This window comes from Podarcis vaucheri (genome assembly GCF_965113315.1).
Source record: "Podarcis vaucheri genome assembly, chromosome: 15".
Taxonomy (NCBI): domain Eukaryota; kingdom Metazoa; phylum Chordata; class Lepidosauria; order Squamata; family Lacertidae; genus Podarcis; species Podarcis vaucheri.
In genome coordinates, this window is record NC_138753.1 from 2,751,441 (window position 1) to 2,768,821 (window position 17,381).

At 46.0% G+C, this 17,381-nt stretch overlaps 2 protein-coding genes and 1 long non-coding RNA gene across 6 annotated transcripts in view; 2 read left to right on the forward strand and 1 right to left on the reverse strand.

The window, feature by feature from the left end:
- Nucleotides 1-12,021, reverse strand: TMIGD1 (transmembrane and immunoglobulin domain containing 1; the record flags this gene model as incomplete). Of its 4 annotated transcripts, none has more annotated exons than XM_082201933.1 (7): nucleotides 11,888-12,021; nucleotides 5,890-5,992; nucleotides 5,319-5,597; nucleotides 4,381-4,659; nucleotides 2,792-2,895; nucleotides 1,583-1,623; nucleotides 1-695 (listed from the first exon to the last, which is right to left on the reverse strand). In XM_082201933.1, the coding sequence occupies exons 2-7, from the start codon at nucleotides 5,966-5,968 to the stop codon at nucleotides 692-694; spliced, it is 786 nt and encodes a 261-aa protein (XP_082058059.1). In that variant the 5' UTR covers nucleotides 5,969-5,992; nucleotides 11,888-12,021. The 4 variants fall into 4 exon arrangements, with proteins under 4 accessions (XP_082058059.1, XP_082058061.1, XP_082058060.1 ...); XM_082201935.1 differs by lacking the exon at nucleotides 11,888-12,021 and adding an exon at nucleotides 7,585-9,875; XM_082201934.1 differs by lacking the exon at nucleotides 11,888-12,021 and adding an exon at nucleotides 6,402-9,875.
- LOC309520332 lies at nucleotides 2,903-5,577 on the forward strand. Its single transcript, XR_014214205.1, has 3 exons — nucleotides 2,903-4,393; nucleotides 5,261-5,374; nucleotides 5,455-5,577. It is a non-coding gene; the product is annotated as an uncharacterized lncRNA (long non-coding RNA).
- CPD (carboxypeptidase D) overlaps nucleotides 11,953-17,381 on the forward strand; it is a gene marked incomplete at its 5' end in the record, with an annotated part of 32,518 nt that continues 27,089 nt past the window's right edge. The window contains one exon of the mRNA XM_082201689.1: nucleotides 11,953-12,662. Within this exon, the coding sequence (XP_082057815.1) occupies nucleotides 11,953-12,662 (710 nt within the window). The remainder of the gene's footprint in view (nucleotides 12,663-17,381) is intronic.

Sequence of the window (17,381 nt, forward strand, 5' to 3'; positions counted from 1 at the left end):
AACCTCTACTGGCAGAGTGTTCCACAGGGCAGAGCCCACTACATGAAAGGTTCAGTCCCTAGTGAAGGCCAGCTGAACTTCTGGGGCATGGAGAACACTCCCCCCAGAGGTGGCCCACCAGAGGATCTCAGGGATCAAGGTGAAGAATAAAGGATCAGGCGGTCCTTAAGGTACCTTGGTCCCAAGTTGTTTAGAGCTTTGTGAGTTAACATGAAGACCTTGAACCTGGCTCAGTAGCAAAACAGCAACCAGTATGTTAACTCTATATTTGCTTTTTAAAATAATCTGCAAGGACAGGGAAGCCTTTGGTCCTCTGGGTGGCGTTAGGACTCCACCTCTCATCAGCCTCAGCCAGTATAGCCTGCAGTCAGTGAGGATGGGGTTTGGCAGCATCTAGAGAAACACAAATTCCCCATTCCTGATTTGCAGTTTGGGCATTTGAATGGCAAGCCTGAAGTTAATATTTTACCTTGGTAAAACACCAAAAGTCTGGCCAGCCTGACTTTCTCAATTGTAAGCCAAATATATGCACTTAAACCTACAGGAGCAACTGTCAGACAGCAGAAAGGGTGCAACTTTTAAATGCTATCAAAGAGGCCTCTGAACCAGGGCCCTTAAAAGCTGGAAGGGTCTTGTCATCTGTGGTGATGGGCAGGGGTGCTCCTTTGCTTGCTCCAGTGGAGGAATTCCTTCACCTGGAAGGGAAGAATACAGATAAAAAGTAAACACATCTGAAAGGAGCACAACATTTAAAAAAACAAACAAACAAACAAACAAACAAACCCCATCTTGGCTAGATGATGATTTAAATTTGTATACTGTCCTTGATCAGAAGATTACAGGTTTACAGCATAACAATGCAAACTGAGAACACAACATAATGTCGAAACAAACAAATAACCCCCCTCCTATAAGCACATTTAAAAGACCATAGATTAATCAGCCACAGGCCTGGTTATAGAGGAACATTCTTGCCTGGTGCCTGATAGAAATATAATATAGATATAGTAAGTAAGACAAGGCTCATGTTGGGCTGAGAGCGGAGCCAGATCTTTACCCAGAGTACAACAACGTTCCCTTTCATTGGCTCTGTGGTCAGTGGCTAGATTTAAATCACATGAGACTGGAGTGTACACTCCCACCTTCAAAGATCAAAGAAAGGGAGAAAGCTAAAAGAGGGCTTGTCTGTAACTGTGGCCAAGCTACAAAGCAGCAGCAGCACCACCAACACGCCACAACACCCTGCTCTTGTGTGCTTTTGGGGTCCTTTTGAAAGGCAGCTTCCAGCACCCAGAAAACAAGGGATGGCAGTTCCAAAGTAGGCTTCTCTCTTGGGAAGACTGCAGGTTCCCTCTTGCTTGCCTGGGGTGTTGTTGTTCCGGGGTGCATTTTCCCTTGAGGCAAGGGGGGAGCTGACAGGCTCCTCCACAAGCCCCATATTGATTGGGAGAGAAGGGGTGCCTCTAGGTTTTCTGCTTCAGGCTGCACAATGCCTCTGGCCAGCCCTGCTTTGAGGAGGAGTTTTTAGGGCCAGCTTCATCACTGAGCTTTCTGAATAAGGACTGGTGTCAAAAATACTTACAGAAACGTGTTGCTTGACGAGTTGCACCCTATCCCAAAGCACTAAAATAAAAATAAAAAGGGAGGGGGGTGGAAAAGAGAAAAGCATAAATGCGACAACCTTGTCAGCTTTTGTATATTTATTTCTGCCACTGGTTTCAGTGGACGTCTTCCAGCTGCATACATTTCAGATAGGAGCTGAGTCTGTGGTTTTGGCAGGGCAGTGGTGGCTCACCTGTGGCTTTCCAGGTATGGTTGAGACCCCAACTCCCAGCAGCCAGCAATGATGGGAATTGGAGTCCCAACAGCATTTGCAGAGAGCTACCCCTATGCTGGGAAGTAGTAGCAAGTAGAAATCTTGCAAATGTGTACATAGAATCATGGAACTGTAGAGTTGGAAGGGACCCCAAGGATCTTGCAGTCTAACCCCCTGCATTGCAGGAATATGCAGCCGGCCAGCACCAGATACCCGTGACCTTGGCGTTATCAGCACCACACTCTAACCGGCTGAGCTACAACACAGGAGCAGCTTTGGTTCCCACCTGACACAGAGCCCTCGGCCCTGTTGAAATGGAGTGGCTGGAAGTGTCTCCCCCACCTCCTTTCAACCCCGCTTGCTCCTTGCTCCTTCCCCACTGTCAACATAGCAAGCAGAAGATGACAACGCCTTCCTTTTGGGGAAAAGGGCTGTGGGTGGGAGGCATTTCGGTCTGAAGCACAACACCATGTCTGGGTCAGAAAGGTGTTCCCTGAATGGCGCCCCCTGCTGGCTGAGGCAACGCAAAGGGTTTCCCCGCTGGTCTCTAATAAAGGGTGGTGATACATTTGGGTGCCTCTTTAGCTTCCAAAATGAAACAATATCTGGGCAGACAAAAGAAAGGGACCTTCTCACAGCATATAGTTAAACTATGGAATTTGCCTTCAGAAAGATGCAGTGATGGCTACCAACTTGGATGGCTTTAAAAGAGGACAAGACAAATTCATGATGGAGGAGGTGGCTGTCAGTGACAACTAGCCAGTGTCCGAGGTAGGAGGCCTCTCAATACCAGCTGTTGGAAACCACAGGGGGAAGGGTGATGCTGTTGTGCTCAGATCCTGCCTGTGGGCATCCAATTGGGGCATCTAGTTGGCTACTGTGAGAACAGGATGTTGGACCAGGTGGGGCCCCCCTTGGGTCTGATCCAGCAGCCAGGCTCTCTTCTGATGTTCTAACATACCAGGTCCTTCTTACCTTTGCAATCCGCTTCCATCGAGCCACAATGCCAAAGAGGATAGTGAAAAAAACGACCACAGCCGCAGCAATGACAGCCTCCATTGGGAAAGGGAGATTCCCTTCTGTTGGGAGAACAAATGCAACCCGCCTTCTCAGCTGGATTTTGGACATGGAGTATCAATGCTATTAAATGCATTCAGTGAAGATCAGAAGCTACCTTACACCAGGTCAGGCTGTCTCATCACAGCACAGCCTACTCTGACTGGCAGCATCTCTCCAGGCTCTCTGGCAGAGAGAGGTTCTTCCCATCACCTGCTACTTGGAGCTGCCTGAGACTGAACTTGCATGCAAGGTGCCTGGTCTACCACTGGTCTCTCCCCAAACACAGGGGAGGCTGTAGACTTGACGGTTGTGAAAGGCTGAGAGAGTTTTATGCTCTCCTAGGACCATAAATGGAACAAGAGTGTGTTAAGGAGGTCCACAGGGGCAGCGTAGATATGGCGGTCCTGATCTTGCCAAACGCTGGCTCCTACCAGCCACTCCCGGATCTCAAATTGTGAGCATGAACCAGATGCTTAATATTCTGGGTGGTGCCTTTGAGTCTATACTCAGGAACCAGGGTGAGGGATGGGATCCAAAGGTCATCTAATCCGAAGGCGGCAGAAGAAGAAGAAGAGGAGTTTGGATTTGATATCCCACCTTTCACTCCCCTTCAGGAGTCTCAAAGCGGTTAACATTCTCCTTTCCCTTCCTCCCCCACAACAAACACTCTGTGAGGTGAGTGGGGCTGAGAGACTTCAAAGAAGTGTGACTAGCCCAAGGTCACCCAGCAGCTGCATGTGGAGGAGCGGAGACGCGAACCCAGTTCCCCAGATTACGAGACTACTGCTCCTAACCACTACACCACACTGGCTCTCATTAACCCTTAACCATTAACCCTTTAGTCCCTCATCCAAAGAATCTAGTCCAGGAGCAGTGGAGTCGAGGGACATGTTCCCTTGTTGCAACCTTCCAGAGGTCACATCCCAGAGGTGGCCAGGGCTAAAGGCAAAGGAGTGCAGAACTATGGCAGTGACTCTTACTATCCCCTTAAAACTCCAGCCACACAAAAGCCAGAGGCTGATGCACACTCCCCTCTCTCTATTCTCCACCCAGGTAAGCGAGAGGCATTACAACAATTCAAAGACAGGGGAAAGCACTTGAGGTGAGCCTGGAGCAGGGCTGGGGAGTGTTCTGAGTGCCCGAGAGACCTGAGCCCCCCCAACCTGCTGATCTAGACACAGCTAGCAAATGGCTTCTTCGTAATGACTACCAGGGCCTTGATTTCATTTGCTCCCAGTTACAAACATTGAGCTGCTGATAACGCAGCAGCTCCTGAGGGATTTAGAGGGCTGGTCCTGCCTTCACAAGGTAAACCAGAGAGAAAGCTGGCCCCTGTGTGTGCTTTGAAGTGTGGTCTTTGAAGACAACCTTGCCTGCAGCCAACACAGGTAATTAGGGAAGATGTCAAGGACATCAAAGCAAGCACCCAGCAAGAAGACTTCAGCTGGCTGGGCTACAGGCCCCAAGTGGCCCGTGGGCCAGCCACATCATAGCAGTTGCATTACCTTCAACAGTCAGGTGGAAATCCCTCTTCTCTGTTATCCCATCCAAACTAGCCACACAGGTGTATATCCCATTGTCGGATACCTGGGCCTTTGCAATGGTCAACTGAAAGAGCTCGCTGGTCTGATAAATGTGGTAACGGGATTTCTCCAGGGTCAGAAAGCTGTTGTCCTTATACCAGGCCATCTGAGCAGGAGGGTTGGCCTTTGTGTGGCAATCCAGTGTCACATCGGCCTGTTCTTCCTGTGGGGGAGGGTCTTCTCCGCTGAGGATGGGGGGGACTGTGGAGAACAACAAAGGATCACATTCAACAGCACCCATTCCTCAATTCTTTGATATTATTCAGAACGGGGGGGGGGGGGGGGGCTTGTAAAACCCTTCAAGTGCTGTAGCACTGGTCCCAAATGACAAAACACAAAATAGCAACCATTAAAAAACAAACTTTTTTAAAAAAACCAAGGTTGCTTCTGTCATTGTGCAGGCAGAGCACCCAGGTCTGTAACTGCACAGAAACCAATTATTTTATTATTTATACCTCGCCCATCTGGCTGGGTTTCCTCAGCTACTCTGGGCGGCTTCCAGCAGAATATAAAATGTAGTAACACGTCAAACGTTTAAAACTTTCTGATACAGGGCTGGCTTCAGATCTCTTCTAAAAATTGTGTAGTTTATTTCCTTGACATCTGATGGGAAGGCATTCCACAGGGAGGGTGCCACCACCTGGTTCTATAATTTTAAATGCCATTTAATTTCTGGGCAAAAAAGGAGAGAAATCTAATATAAAAATGGACTAGATTCTCTCATATTTATGTATGTGTGTCTGTCTGTCTATCTATCTATCTATCTATCTATCTATCTATCTATCTATCTGAAATTCTGTAGAGAACCCAGCCTACAGGCACTGCCTCCCTTCCTCAGTAGCATAGAGCTGGCCACTCACAACGGACATCCAGGACCACAGAAATCATGACAGATCCATCTCGGGCCAACTTGCAGGTAAAGGAAACTCCGTTGTCATCTACAGCGACGGGGTAGATGCAGACGCTGCTGGCATTCACTTTGTTTCCATCTTTCAGGTCAACCTGTGTGTCCCCTCGGAACCAGAGCAGCTCTTCTCCCTGACTGTGGTTGTGCACTGTGCACACGAGGGACTCTGCTACGCCTGGCTTTGTTGACAGCTGGTAGTCAGCAGTGTTGCCATTGATAGCCAGATGGGTGCCTGGGGAGGGGGAAAGGCGTCAGTCCCATGAAGAAAGGTGCTATGGGAAGGAATTTTTTTATTTTGACTATGGCAGACCAACACGGCTACCTATCTGTAACTAGTCCCATGAAGCAAAGTTTTGTAAAAAAAGACAGACAGGCTCTTAAAAAATAGCATCAACAGCTGTCCCAATTCCAAAAATCAACAGTTTGGCTGAATGAGTAAGAAGAGAGGATCATTTAATCTTCCCCCAATTCAGATGCAGAACTCCATTGGGAAGCTCAGGTGAGGACCCACGCTGGTTGCGTACCTGTGATAGCACAAGGCAAAAGTGCAAAGATGAAGAGAGGTGTCCTGCAAAGGATGCCTGCCATCCCCCCTGAGGCCATCTGCGAAGAACTCTGGCCCAAGACCTGCAGCAGAAAGGAGGCAGGAGAGAGTCACTGTGTGCCTCGTGGTAGTGATTGGCCCCCATAAGGTTGGAGGAGCGCCCAAGTCACCCAAGCTCACCCACCCCAAAGTCAGCACCAATAATAATAATAATAATAATAATAATTTATTTGTACCCCGCCCATCTGGCTGGGTTTCCCCAGCCACTCTGGGTGGCTTATAACAAGGATTAAAAATACATCAAAACATCACACATTTAAAAATTCCCTGAACACATACTTCTTCACCCAACAGCCCGGGGTCTACAAATGCCTTCCGCATTTCGGGGAGCGACCTGTATATGAATTGAAGCTTTGAGAAATAGCCCCCCACCCCAGGAAATGCCACCTCGCTACCCCACTGCCCTCTTCTCTGCCAAATACTGACACTTACGTTGGGAAAGGCCAATCGTGTGGGCACTTGTCTTGAAATGGAGAGCAAACCACGGCCTTCCTTGGGCTTTTATAGGCACCCGTGGTTATATGTCTTTATTGCCGTGCAGAGACAAGTGATCCACTCAAGTTCAAGGCCGCGTTCTCTTAAGGACTTCCTGGGTAAACACTGGGTGCTTCACTCTCCCAAAAGGAAGCTGGCCAAAAACCTTCCCCAGATTTATGGCCGTGGCTGAGGCAATGAGTAACAAGCAGCAAAGTGCATCTATCATGGGTCAACCACCCCTGATTTTGACTCTGAAGGTAGCACACAGTCCTTCTGCGGGCAGAATGCCCTTCCCCTCTAACAGCACTGGGTGCTAGGGAGATGCCTTAGTGCACGTCTTTGTTGTACAAGGTGGTCAAAGGCCACCTTTGAGGAAAGCCAGGTTGCCAGATCCTAAGATCCTACATCTTGCGCTAGCGAGTCACAGCATTCTGCCCATCTCTTCGCTCTGCTGAAGCAGAATTTATAACTCGCCTAAGCTACAAAGTCCAACAAGATCCAATCCAATATTATGTCAGCTCCTCATCCCTGAAGCCAAAAGGTTGAGAAGAAACTATCTGGCATCCATCCAAATAGAAAGAAAATAAATAAATAAAGATACATAATTAACAAGCCATTTTACCTCATGCTCAGGGCAACAGCCAGCATTATTCTCTGGAAATTGTATACTAATGTTGACAACCATTGCCACACAATGTGCTATTGTTTAATACATTTGACAGCCTTCACCTACATGAGCTGTAGCCACTGTTAACCCCTTGCCTTGCTTTGGATGCAAGATTTTAAAGTGGAAAATGCTGGTTAGTTCTAAACCCACTTGGGTCAGGCCTGGGGTTATTATGAGAAGAAATGGGGCAAAGTCAGTGCACACAGGGCAGGTGGTGTTGAAGGGGGTAGCATTTGGATGACTCATGAAACCAAGGTCACATGGCAGGATCTTTGCTATTCCTCTGCTCTGATCCAAGGAGAACCATTTTTCAAACTTTATGCAAAGAGAACTAAAATCTGAAAAGGAGCAGCCTTAGATCCTGCCAAAATAACACAACACTGAACCTAATGGAGATGTGCTCTAGCACAAAGGTCAGAAGGAAGCTGGCACAGAAGTGTCTCAGAAAAGGTAACCAATTGGGCCACTTACCACTTTTCAGTCACTCCTACTTGCTGTCAAATTGGATGGGGTGTTCTTTCATGTGCCTGATGTGGCTAAGCTCGCAGTCATTTATTAAATTCCAATTTCTTGAATGATGAGAGTTGCCACCAGGGGGAGCAGAAGCATAAGATTTAGGGCTGCCCTTTTGCAGCCTTGGGATATTTGCATTCCTTCTACTGTATTTCCAAACTGTAGGATGGAGGAGATTGAATGCAACGTGGCTTAGAGGGTGCAGGAGGCTCACACTTCAGCCAGGACCCTGCTGTAAGGGTGGTAATGTAAAATTCAACTTTTGAAAATGTGCTTCAAGTGCTTTGCGTACAGGATTGAGCTAATCTCTATGGCTGCTTTATTTGGCGGGCGCTAAAGAGAAGAGGTGGCAGTTTCCCATGCCACACTATTCCGTTAGATCAGAGTTGAGATTTAAAAATGGGGGCTTGCTCATCGTTCCTTAAACCACTATGCTGATGATCACCACTGTGAGAATTGGGTCGGTTCCCTGGAAATTAGGGGGCACAAAATATCCAGGCTTACAGAGAGCTAGACCAGGCATCTCCTTTACATTTGTCACAAGACTACAATTTTGCAATTAGACAGAAAGATTTCCTGTGCACCGTGGAGGTTTCTGTGCCTTCTTTGGAAGCATCTGGCAACAGCCACTGCAGGAAATTGGCGTCCACCAACTGCAAGCCCAGGCCATGAGACCAGATGGAAAGGGAGTGCCAATCCTTAAAGCTTTTCTTGGGAACATGTTGAAATAGCCACAAAACGTAATTAATTAGTCGTCACCAGTCAGGTCCGGCATGTAACTGAAAGCCCCACACACCTGAGAAGAAAGGAGATCTAGGACGTGATAAGCTGAAAAGCTCACTTTCCACATTCTTAACCTCCTGGTCTTAGACCTGGTTTGGACCAGGTTTCAGACAGGTGTAAAGGGGAGAAGGAAACCTCATGACCTGGTAAAGAAACAGCAGACACAATATTTCAAAGGGCTCACCCGGGGCCTTTTGGTCTCTCTCACTACCCATAAAAATAGGATACCTATTCACTTGACGCTGACACAAAAGCCCCACTCGTACACTATGTAATAGAATGAAAGTTTGCTGTCTCCCCCTTCTTCCTCCTGTCTTCTCTCTCCCCACTTCTCTCGCCCCCAACTGCATGCTGCCTATGACAGTAATGTCTCACACTGAATATAAATAACCTGAACAAAGAACTCTGCAGACTAAAAACTGAGACAGTGTATATACCTTTGCTACCCAATAAAATCTTTTAATAAAAACATTTTTAAAGTGCTCCCAGGCAGGTCTGTGGCTGTTAGGGAAGAGGAGGAAAAGGAAGAGACTGAAAGAGGGCAACAAAAAGGACCACAATCCTTCCAATATTTACAGTTATGAAATATTACTCAGACTTTTAGTTGCAAAACAGGGTCCTCTCCTGGAAATACTGGAATTTGAACGTAGGGTGTCAAAATATAACTTGCAAAAATGATCAAATAAATCATATGAATGAGATGCAACATAGAATCAAAAGAAAATAATTACCAGCAGAAATGGGAAGATTTTGGTTATATTTATGATTATGTGACAGTGGCTGTGGTTAAATATTCCACAGCAAACTGTAAGTGTTAATCTCAAAGTTGAGTTAATCATGCAATAGTGATACTATTATTTATTGCACTTATTACTGTAGTTTTGTCACAAAAAGTAGCTTGAAGCAATTTACAAAATAGTGCAAAGATTAAAACCAGGATAAAGATAAAAGAGAATAAAAGCTAAAAATACATTCATACATATAAAATGCAGGTCTAATGCATCCGATACCATCATGTCCTAATCATACATATAGAACAGCAAGCGATTTCTGTTGGGAGTTGTAAAATGAATAGTGCCAATTTGCAGCATATTTAATGGGCTTAATGGATCTTTATTCTTGGAACCAGATATTCTGCAGCAAGGTGTTAAAAGAAATAGAAACGATTGCATGTTATATACTCCCAGTGGATCCATTAATCATACACTTAGGATCCATCAAAGATTTAGGTACTGACAAGTGACAAAGGATATCCATATTATAACAGAACAAGAACATCCACGTTGGAAGACTGGAACGTTGGACAGAGGATGTGACTGAAGCTGACTATGGTAATCAAAATAAAGAAGGACAGATAATCTCACAACAGTTTGGTGGCAAAATGGAGTGTTTATAATGTACTGGTGTAATGGAGTGCAGCAAAATATAAATCCATGTACTTTTATGTTTTATAATTTACTTATTTTCTTTGACAGATAGGTAGCCGTGTTGGTCTGCCATGGTCAAAATAAAAAAATTCCTTCCAGTAGCACCTTAAAGACACCAAGGTATCTGAAGAAGTGTGCATGCACACGAAAGCTCATACCAAGAACTAACTTAGTTGGTCTTTAAGGTGCTACTGGAAGGAATTTTTTTATTTTCTTTGAATATGTTACGTAGAGAACGAGAAGGGAAATTTGCATCATTATTGTTCTTTATTTGCTTCACTTTCTCTCCTCTCCTTAATTAATATTGTATATTATATATTTGTACATGACCTGAAAAAAATAAAATAGAAAATTAGTGTTTTTGTGTGTGTGACTTTTTTGGTTAAACTTGCACATCATCAAAATCCACTTGACTGTAGAGCAACTGCATTTCCTCACCCTCCAAACATGGGGTGGGTGTCTCTAATTCCATATAGGAGAAGATATTCCATGTTTCATGTTTCTTTCCACTTGACAACAAAGTCTTAACATTCAATTCATTGTCATGACAAATGGCTTTGGGCCTCGTTTTGTCCTGGTTACTTCTGAAGAGGCTTTCAAAACCCTGCATGAGATCCAAGGGAAACTTCTTCTCATGAGCAGCTCCTGTTAAGTGCAACACGCTTGAAAGAGAATACATTCTCAGTGAGAGATTGCTTCTTTCTCTCTTATCTTTGGGGGTCCAAATGTTAAAAGGTTTAAGTGCAACAGATGCAGAACCACAGAGCAGACCTAATCGCTGGCTGCATCATGGGATGGATAAACACACAGCCAGCAACCGCAGGGGTGCAAGTGAGTCACGAATCATTCATGGCTTTAGTCCCATTATGAGAACAATGTTCCTACAGAGGAATTCCTGCAGGGTCAATGCCTTCTCCCAAGCCTGCTCAGCTTCCTTGATTTCACAACTCTGCATACGTCAGTCTCAAGAAAACCTCGGCAAACAAACCTTGAAAGGGTTTGGCAGCCTGCAGGTGTTTTACTTCCCACCTGTGGCACCAACTGACCACGAAGCTGATTCTAGTGTCCCCGTCCAAAAAGTCCATTATCTTCAGATATTCTGGGGCAGCCTTTGCCAGCTTATTTATGGACTTTACTCTGCATACACTGCAAGATGCAGTGATGGCCACTAACTCGGATGACTTTAAAATATTGAACAATTTTATGGAGGATGAGACCATCTATGACTACTAAACAGAAGTAGCTGTGTTCTCTCACCACTGTGAATATCTGATGCTCAATTAATCTTTATTGCTATGATCTCGGATCAGCCACTAGAATACAGTCAAACACACAAAATCTTGCAGTTTACAGGCAAAATATCAGTTAATGGTTATCAAAAGTAGCGAGGTGACTGGCCATTGCGGTAACAGGAGGTTGGACTAGTTGGAGTCCGTTTGGTCAGATCCAGAAGGCTCGTTTTATGTTATCAAAGGAAACGGACCCTTTTAAGGGAAATTGGTTTTTTTTTGCAAGATCACGGTCAGTTATTTTGTTTTTTTAAATTAATTTGTAAGACATGCAGGACAAAAATACAATAGTTAAACAAGATGATAGATAAATCTGAGAAATCTCCGTGTTTTCTCTTCCAGACGTGACGCTGCACACGCGGGTATCCCACTCACGTGAACAGTTGGTTACGTCGACATCATCTCTACTCTTTCCACGTCTCCCGCTTTCAGCCCCGCCCCTCAACCTCTCCGTCATCTCCTCTGTCGTCTTTCATTGGCTTCCGTCCTGCTTTCTCCCGCCCCCTTTCTCTCTCCCCCGCTTCTTTCCATCCATAGATTCCCGTTCTATCTCTCCCAACTATTCACCATCCTCGAAACGCTTTTTCTCTCTTCTCCGGCCCCTCAGGGGTTAAACAACGCCCTCTTTCGCGCCTTTAGCCCGCCCTCCAGCCTTTATTATTGGCTCTCTTCCCCCATTTCCCCTTTTCTATTGGCTGTTTGCTGTCTTCTCCGATTGGCGCGCTGCTCTGCTCCCTCCTCGCCAATCGAGTGTCGAGTTACCTCAGCGAGCACTTTTCCTCCCCTCAGCGGCGGCGAGCGAGCGGCCTGTCACATCTGAGGCGGCGATGGCGGGCTGGGGCGGAGGCGGCGGTCTATTGCCCTTCGCTTTATCTTCATTCTTCTTATTTTTGTTGTGGCGGCGCGGGGCGGAGGCGGCGCACATTAAGAAAGCGGAGGCGGCGGCCTCCACGGAGCCCTCGGCTGGCGGCGGGGCGGCGACGCGCTACCTGGACGAAGCGGAGCTGGGGGCGTCGCTGCGTCGCTTGGCGGAGGACGAGGCCCCTCGCGGCTTGGCCAGGCTCTTCTCCATCGGCCGCTCGGGCGAAGGCCGGGAGCTGTGGGTGCTGCGCCTCAGCGCCGACCTGCCGGAGCCCGGCGGCGGGAGCGGCGACGTCGGCGACCCGGTGGGCGGGCCCCCCATCCCGGGCCGCCCGCAAGTCAAGCTGGTGGCCAACATGCACGGCGACGAGGCCCTGGGCAGGGCCCTGGTGGTCCGCCTGGCCCGCGAGCTGGTCGCGGGGTGGCTGCGCGGGGAGCCCCGGGCGCAGCGCCTCCTCAACGGCACCGACCTCTACCTCATGCCCAGCCTCAATCCGGACGGCTTCGCCCGCGCCGAGGAGGGCGACTGCGGCGCCCAACAGGACCCCTCCGGGAGGGAGAACGCCAGGGGGAAAGACCTCAACCGCAGCTTCCCGGACCAGTTCGGGGCAGCCCAGCCGGACCTGGCCAACGTCCCCGAAGTGCGCGCCCTCATGGAGTGGATGCGGCGCAACCGGTGAGGGGGCGGGGCTTCGTTGGCGGGGGCGGGTCAGGCGTCTCCTGGGAGGCGGGGCTTCCTGGTGCTAAATCATTTGAGGTTCTGTTTGTGGGCGTGGCTTCATTCGAACAGGGGGCGGGGTCTCGTGCTGGGGGCGGGGCTCATGTTGCAGGGTGGGCTGCCAGGATCCGAGATTTGGGAGAAGAAGCAATGGAAGAGGATTGGAAAAAATTTAAGGACTATTTGCAAAAGTTTTACAAATTATATGAATTATAAGAACTCGCACGACTTGGAAAGATTAGCTCCAGCAATGAGAGTGGAGGACATTGAAACTAAACAACAAATTATGGAAAGGACCAATGTTTAAATGTTTAAAAACGTTATTATATTGGCTTTTCAGAGTAAACTGACAATAAGTAATTTAAACTAAAAGGCAAGATTTAAAGTAGAAAAGAAACGCATGAAACAAGGTTATAATTTGCTGATGTTTTTATTGTAAAGAATGCATTGTGGGGAGATGTGGGGAAGTCCGATGATAGACTGAAATGAGTTTTGAAATGGTCAATTCTTCTTTCTTTTTTCTTTTCTTTTTTCGTGGCTGATGTTTTTCTGTGTAAGTGACTGTATATCTCTATCTGTAAAAAAATGCAATAAAAATAATTTATTAAAAAAAAACATGTTGCAGGGTGGGCTAGGCTTATTTGGAGAGTAGGGCTTCATCCTGTGGAATATGTTATTGTTGTTAGCCGCTCTGAGCTCGGCTTCGGATGGGGAGGGCGGGATATAAATTTTAAAAATTACTATTATTATTTTGAGGCATTATTAGCATCCATTAGTCACTTATTAATGACTTCTAATTTTTAATGCGAAAATTAAAACATGGGGCTTCTTTGTTTTGGGGTGGGACCTCTGCCATGGGCGTAGCCAGGATTTATGTTATGGGTGTAGTTGCCCCCCCCCCCCATGACTATGCCCATGGCTTGCCCTAGGTACTTCAATCTTTTGCTGGGCTGGAGTGGAGCCTATTTTATGTTGACAGGCGATTTGTGGTGGGTTCTTATTTAGTAGGCAGAACCAAGTGTCTCTTGGTGGGTGTGCTTTGCATGGGGACAAGGTCTCCGTGCTGCATGGATTTTTTGGACAGGTTTAACCTGGAATCTTAGAATTGTAGAGTTGGAAGGGACCACAAGGGCCATCTAGTCCAATTTCCTGCAAAGCAGGATTTTTTTTGCCCAACATAATACTTTTACCCACAAGCTTGAGATTAAGAGTCTCGTCCTCTACTGACTAAACTATCCTGCGGGCCCTTATTTGTTGGCAGGGCTCATTTACGGTGGGAGGGCATCAGCTTTATGTGGTTGGGTGCAGCTTCCTTCTCTGGAGGTGGGATCTCTTTAAGTCATAGAATTGTAGAGTTGGAAGGGACCCTTAGGGTCATCCGGTGCAACCCCCTGCAGTGCAGGACTCTCAGCTGATTTAACTGATAAAGTTCTGTAGAATGTGTTACAGGGTGTGAAAACAATATCCAAGGACCCCCAGGCATGTACCTGCAGATGATGGAGATGTCAGGCATCTTCACTTTGTTGCAAGTTGTCAAAAGCCAGGTGAAAAATGTGCCTGGCTCCTGGCGAATTTCGAATGCTGTGGCAGATGGCCATCCAAAATCTGTTTAAAACCTCCAAGGAAGGAGAGTCCACCACCTCTCATGGGAGTCTGTTCGTACAGCTCTTACTGTCAGAAAGTTATTCCTGATATTTAGTTGTAAACTCCTTTCTTGTAACTTGAATCAATTGGTTTGGTTCCCAGCCTCCAGAGCAGGGGAAAACAAGCTTGCTCCATCTTCCAAGTGACAACCCTTTAGATATTTGAAGATGTCTTTCATATTTCCTCTCAGTCTCCTCCTTACCAGACTAAACATGCCCAATTCCCTCAACAATTCCTCATAAGGCTTGGTTTCCACCCTTGATCATCTTGGTTGCCCTCCTCTGCACATATTTCAGCTCGTCAATATCCTTGAATTGTGGTGCCCACCTCCAGGTGGGGCCTGGAACCAAAACAAGACAGAATAGAGTGGGATTATTACTTCCCTTGATCTGGACACTAGACTTCTGTTGATGCAGCCTAGAATAGCCTGAGTTCTTTTTACTGCTGCATCACACTGTTGAGTCATGTTCAGCCTGTGGTTTCCTAAGACCCCTAGATCCTTTTCACACGTACTACTGGCAATTCAGGCGGCTCCTGTGTTATATTTGTGTTGCTGGTTCTTCCTGCCTAAGTGTAGAATCTTACATGATGCTTGGCAGGCCAGGCTTTTCCTTGGGGGCCAGGTCTAATAGTGCTGAGCCAGTTGAGCTTACATTGGTTGGCAGAACCTTTTGGCTTAGGTGGTGGGACCCCTCATCATATGCTGTCTATGTTATTTGGCGGTGCAGTGGAAGGTTTTAAGAGGTCCATGGGTGGCAGTTGTTCTGTACTGGGTTGGGGACACTGGATAATTGGGTGTCTTGGCTTGTCCCTTTTTGAAGCCCAGGAGCTAGCTTATTTTCTCATGTGGGGATGGAAGTATTTTTTACATTTTTGGCTGGAAACCAAAAATCAGGAGGCAAAGCCTCAACTAGATACTCGGGATGAAAACGTTTATTGAAAACTGCAATTGTGTTTTGGTTTATTGCTAGACCATTGGTGTTTTTCACACAAAAGAGTAAATGTAGAAGAGGGAGAAAATGTCATGACCCAAAGAAGGTGACATGCCAAAATGTGTTGGGCAACTGTAATTTTCCTCTCTTCATTCCTGGCATCCTCTTGAGGCTCAGGTGTTGTGTTGGTTATTTTCCAGTTCCACTGGTGCTATCTGCTCTTAATCCCCTTCCCTATATCACAAAGTGGATCAAAGAAATAAAAACATAATACTGTACTATCAAAAAGAAACCAACATAACAACTAAATAGAAGTTACAGAAACCACCAGCAGTTAAACACATTTCCATCACCTGGTACTTAAAAACTGAGGTGAGAGACCTTAACTAAGCCAGATGGGACTCCTGGAAAGTAAGTTCCTTCGTGCTGTCACGGAGATAGCCTGGTCCTGTTCTGTGTCACCACCCTTAATAACTCTTATGAAGGGGAAACAGACAACAAGGTTTCAGTAGATGTTTCTCAGTATAGGTGGTCTTTTGTGGGTGAAGCCAGTTTCCAGGTGGCCTTCATTGTTGTAGAGAACTGGGTAGGAGATCTGGAGTGTGTAGTTAGAGAAGCCATGGAGAGAGGATTTTACCCTTGAAGAAGTATCTGTGGTTATGATAGGACTTTAAAACAATTTTTGATTCTGAAGGTCCAAGGGATTGCACATTTTTGATACTGTCATATCTTGGTTCTTGAATGTAATCCATTCCGGAAGTCTGTTCGACTTCCGAAAATGTTTAAAAACCAAGGCACAGCTTCCAGTTGGCTGCAGGAGCTTCCTGCACTCAAGTGGAAGCTGCGTCAGATGTTCAGCTTCCAAAAAAAGTTTGAAAACCAGAACACTTACTTCCGGGTTTTTGGCGTTTGGGAGCCAAAACATACGAGTACCAAGGCGTTTGAGAACCAAGGTACAACTGTACTGTGAGTGGTTAGGATTTCTGGGCTGGTTAGAGAAGATGCTGTTTGTATGGCTTGTCCCCTTTGCACAGGAACGTATTGGCTACTGAGAGGAGAACTGGGTTTGCTTGTGGCAAAAACATGGTAAGAAGCAGTGTTGCCTTTGGTCATTGCAAAATACTATTCTTCCAAACTTGAAATTTATTATCATGCAGTGGTCTTGATGTTCTGTTGATGTTCTTCTGCCTGAATGAAAACAAGAGCTCAATAAGGATTTGCGAATGTGCTTGTTGCCGTTCTAAGGTACAAAATCTGACTTCTTATGTTGGTGTCTCAAGATCTTCCATGTGACAATGCACATTCAAATCTACATTCTCTCAGCTCTATCTGTTTAAAATTACCTCAAATTAAAATAACAGAAGCCGCTAAAGCTGGCTAAACAAGGCAGTCCTTTGTGGTTGCCCGTCTGCCTTGTTATAGGCTTAAAATGATTACAATTGCAATACTATGTCACTGGTACAAAACTGAATAAACATCAAGCTTTATGCATGCTTTAGTTTAACAATTTATGAGTTGTTTTTCTTGAATAGAATTCAGTGCTCTGGTTGGTGCTCAGCAGTTTGTTAAAATGGGGCTTTTCTGATGTTGGCTGGTTTAGTAAAATCCAAATGCTTAATATCAAGTGCTTTTTGGAAGGAACCCTAAGTTCCTTTATCAGCTGAGAAGAAAGCTTAAAGATAGTTGTACAGTCACTTGTGACAGGGCTAAGGAAATCTTTACTGTTTCCTAGGCACTTCCATTTCCTAACTAGTCTGCAAACTTAATTCCCATCAGTCTGAATCTCAATTGGTTTTGACAAGCTTATAGGAATAGTCACCCTAAAATTACTATGCTTGTAGATTCTGCTGCTTGTAACTTATTTTTATGACCTGGCTTCTTATGTTTAGCACCCAGTTTGTTAGCCAACTTAATTGCTGATAATGGTCTGAATTGGCTTTCACCTCTAATACTAGTTCCTTCATTGTGAACTGTCTTTTAAAATACGGGGGTTGGTGTGGTCCCCCCTTCTAAATGCAGCACTCTGTAAACTGCATCACACTGACTCAGAAATCATCTTCTCTTGTTGACAAGTTTTTTTGCAGTTTCTAAAAAGAGCCAC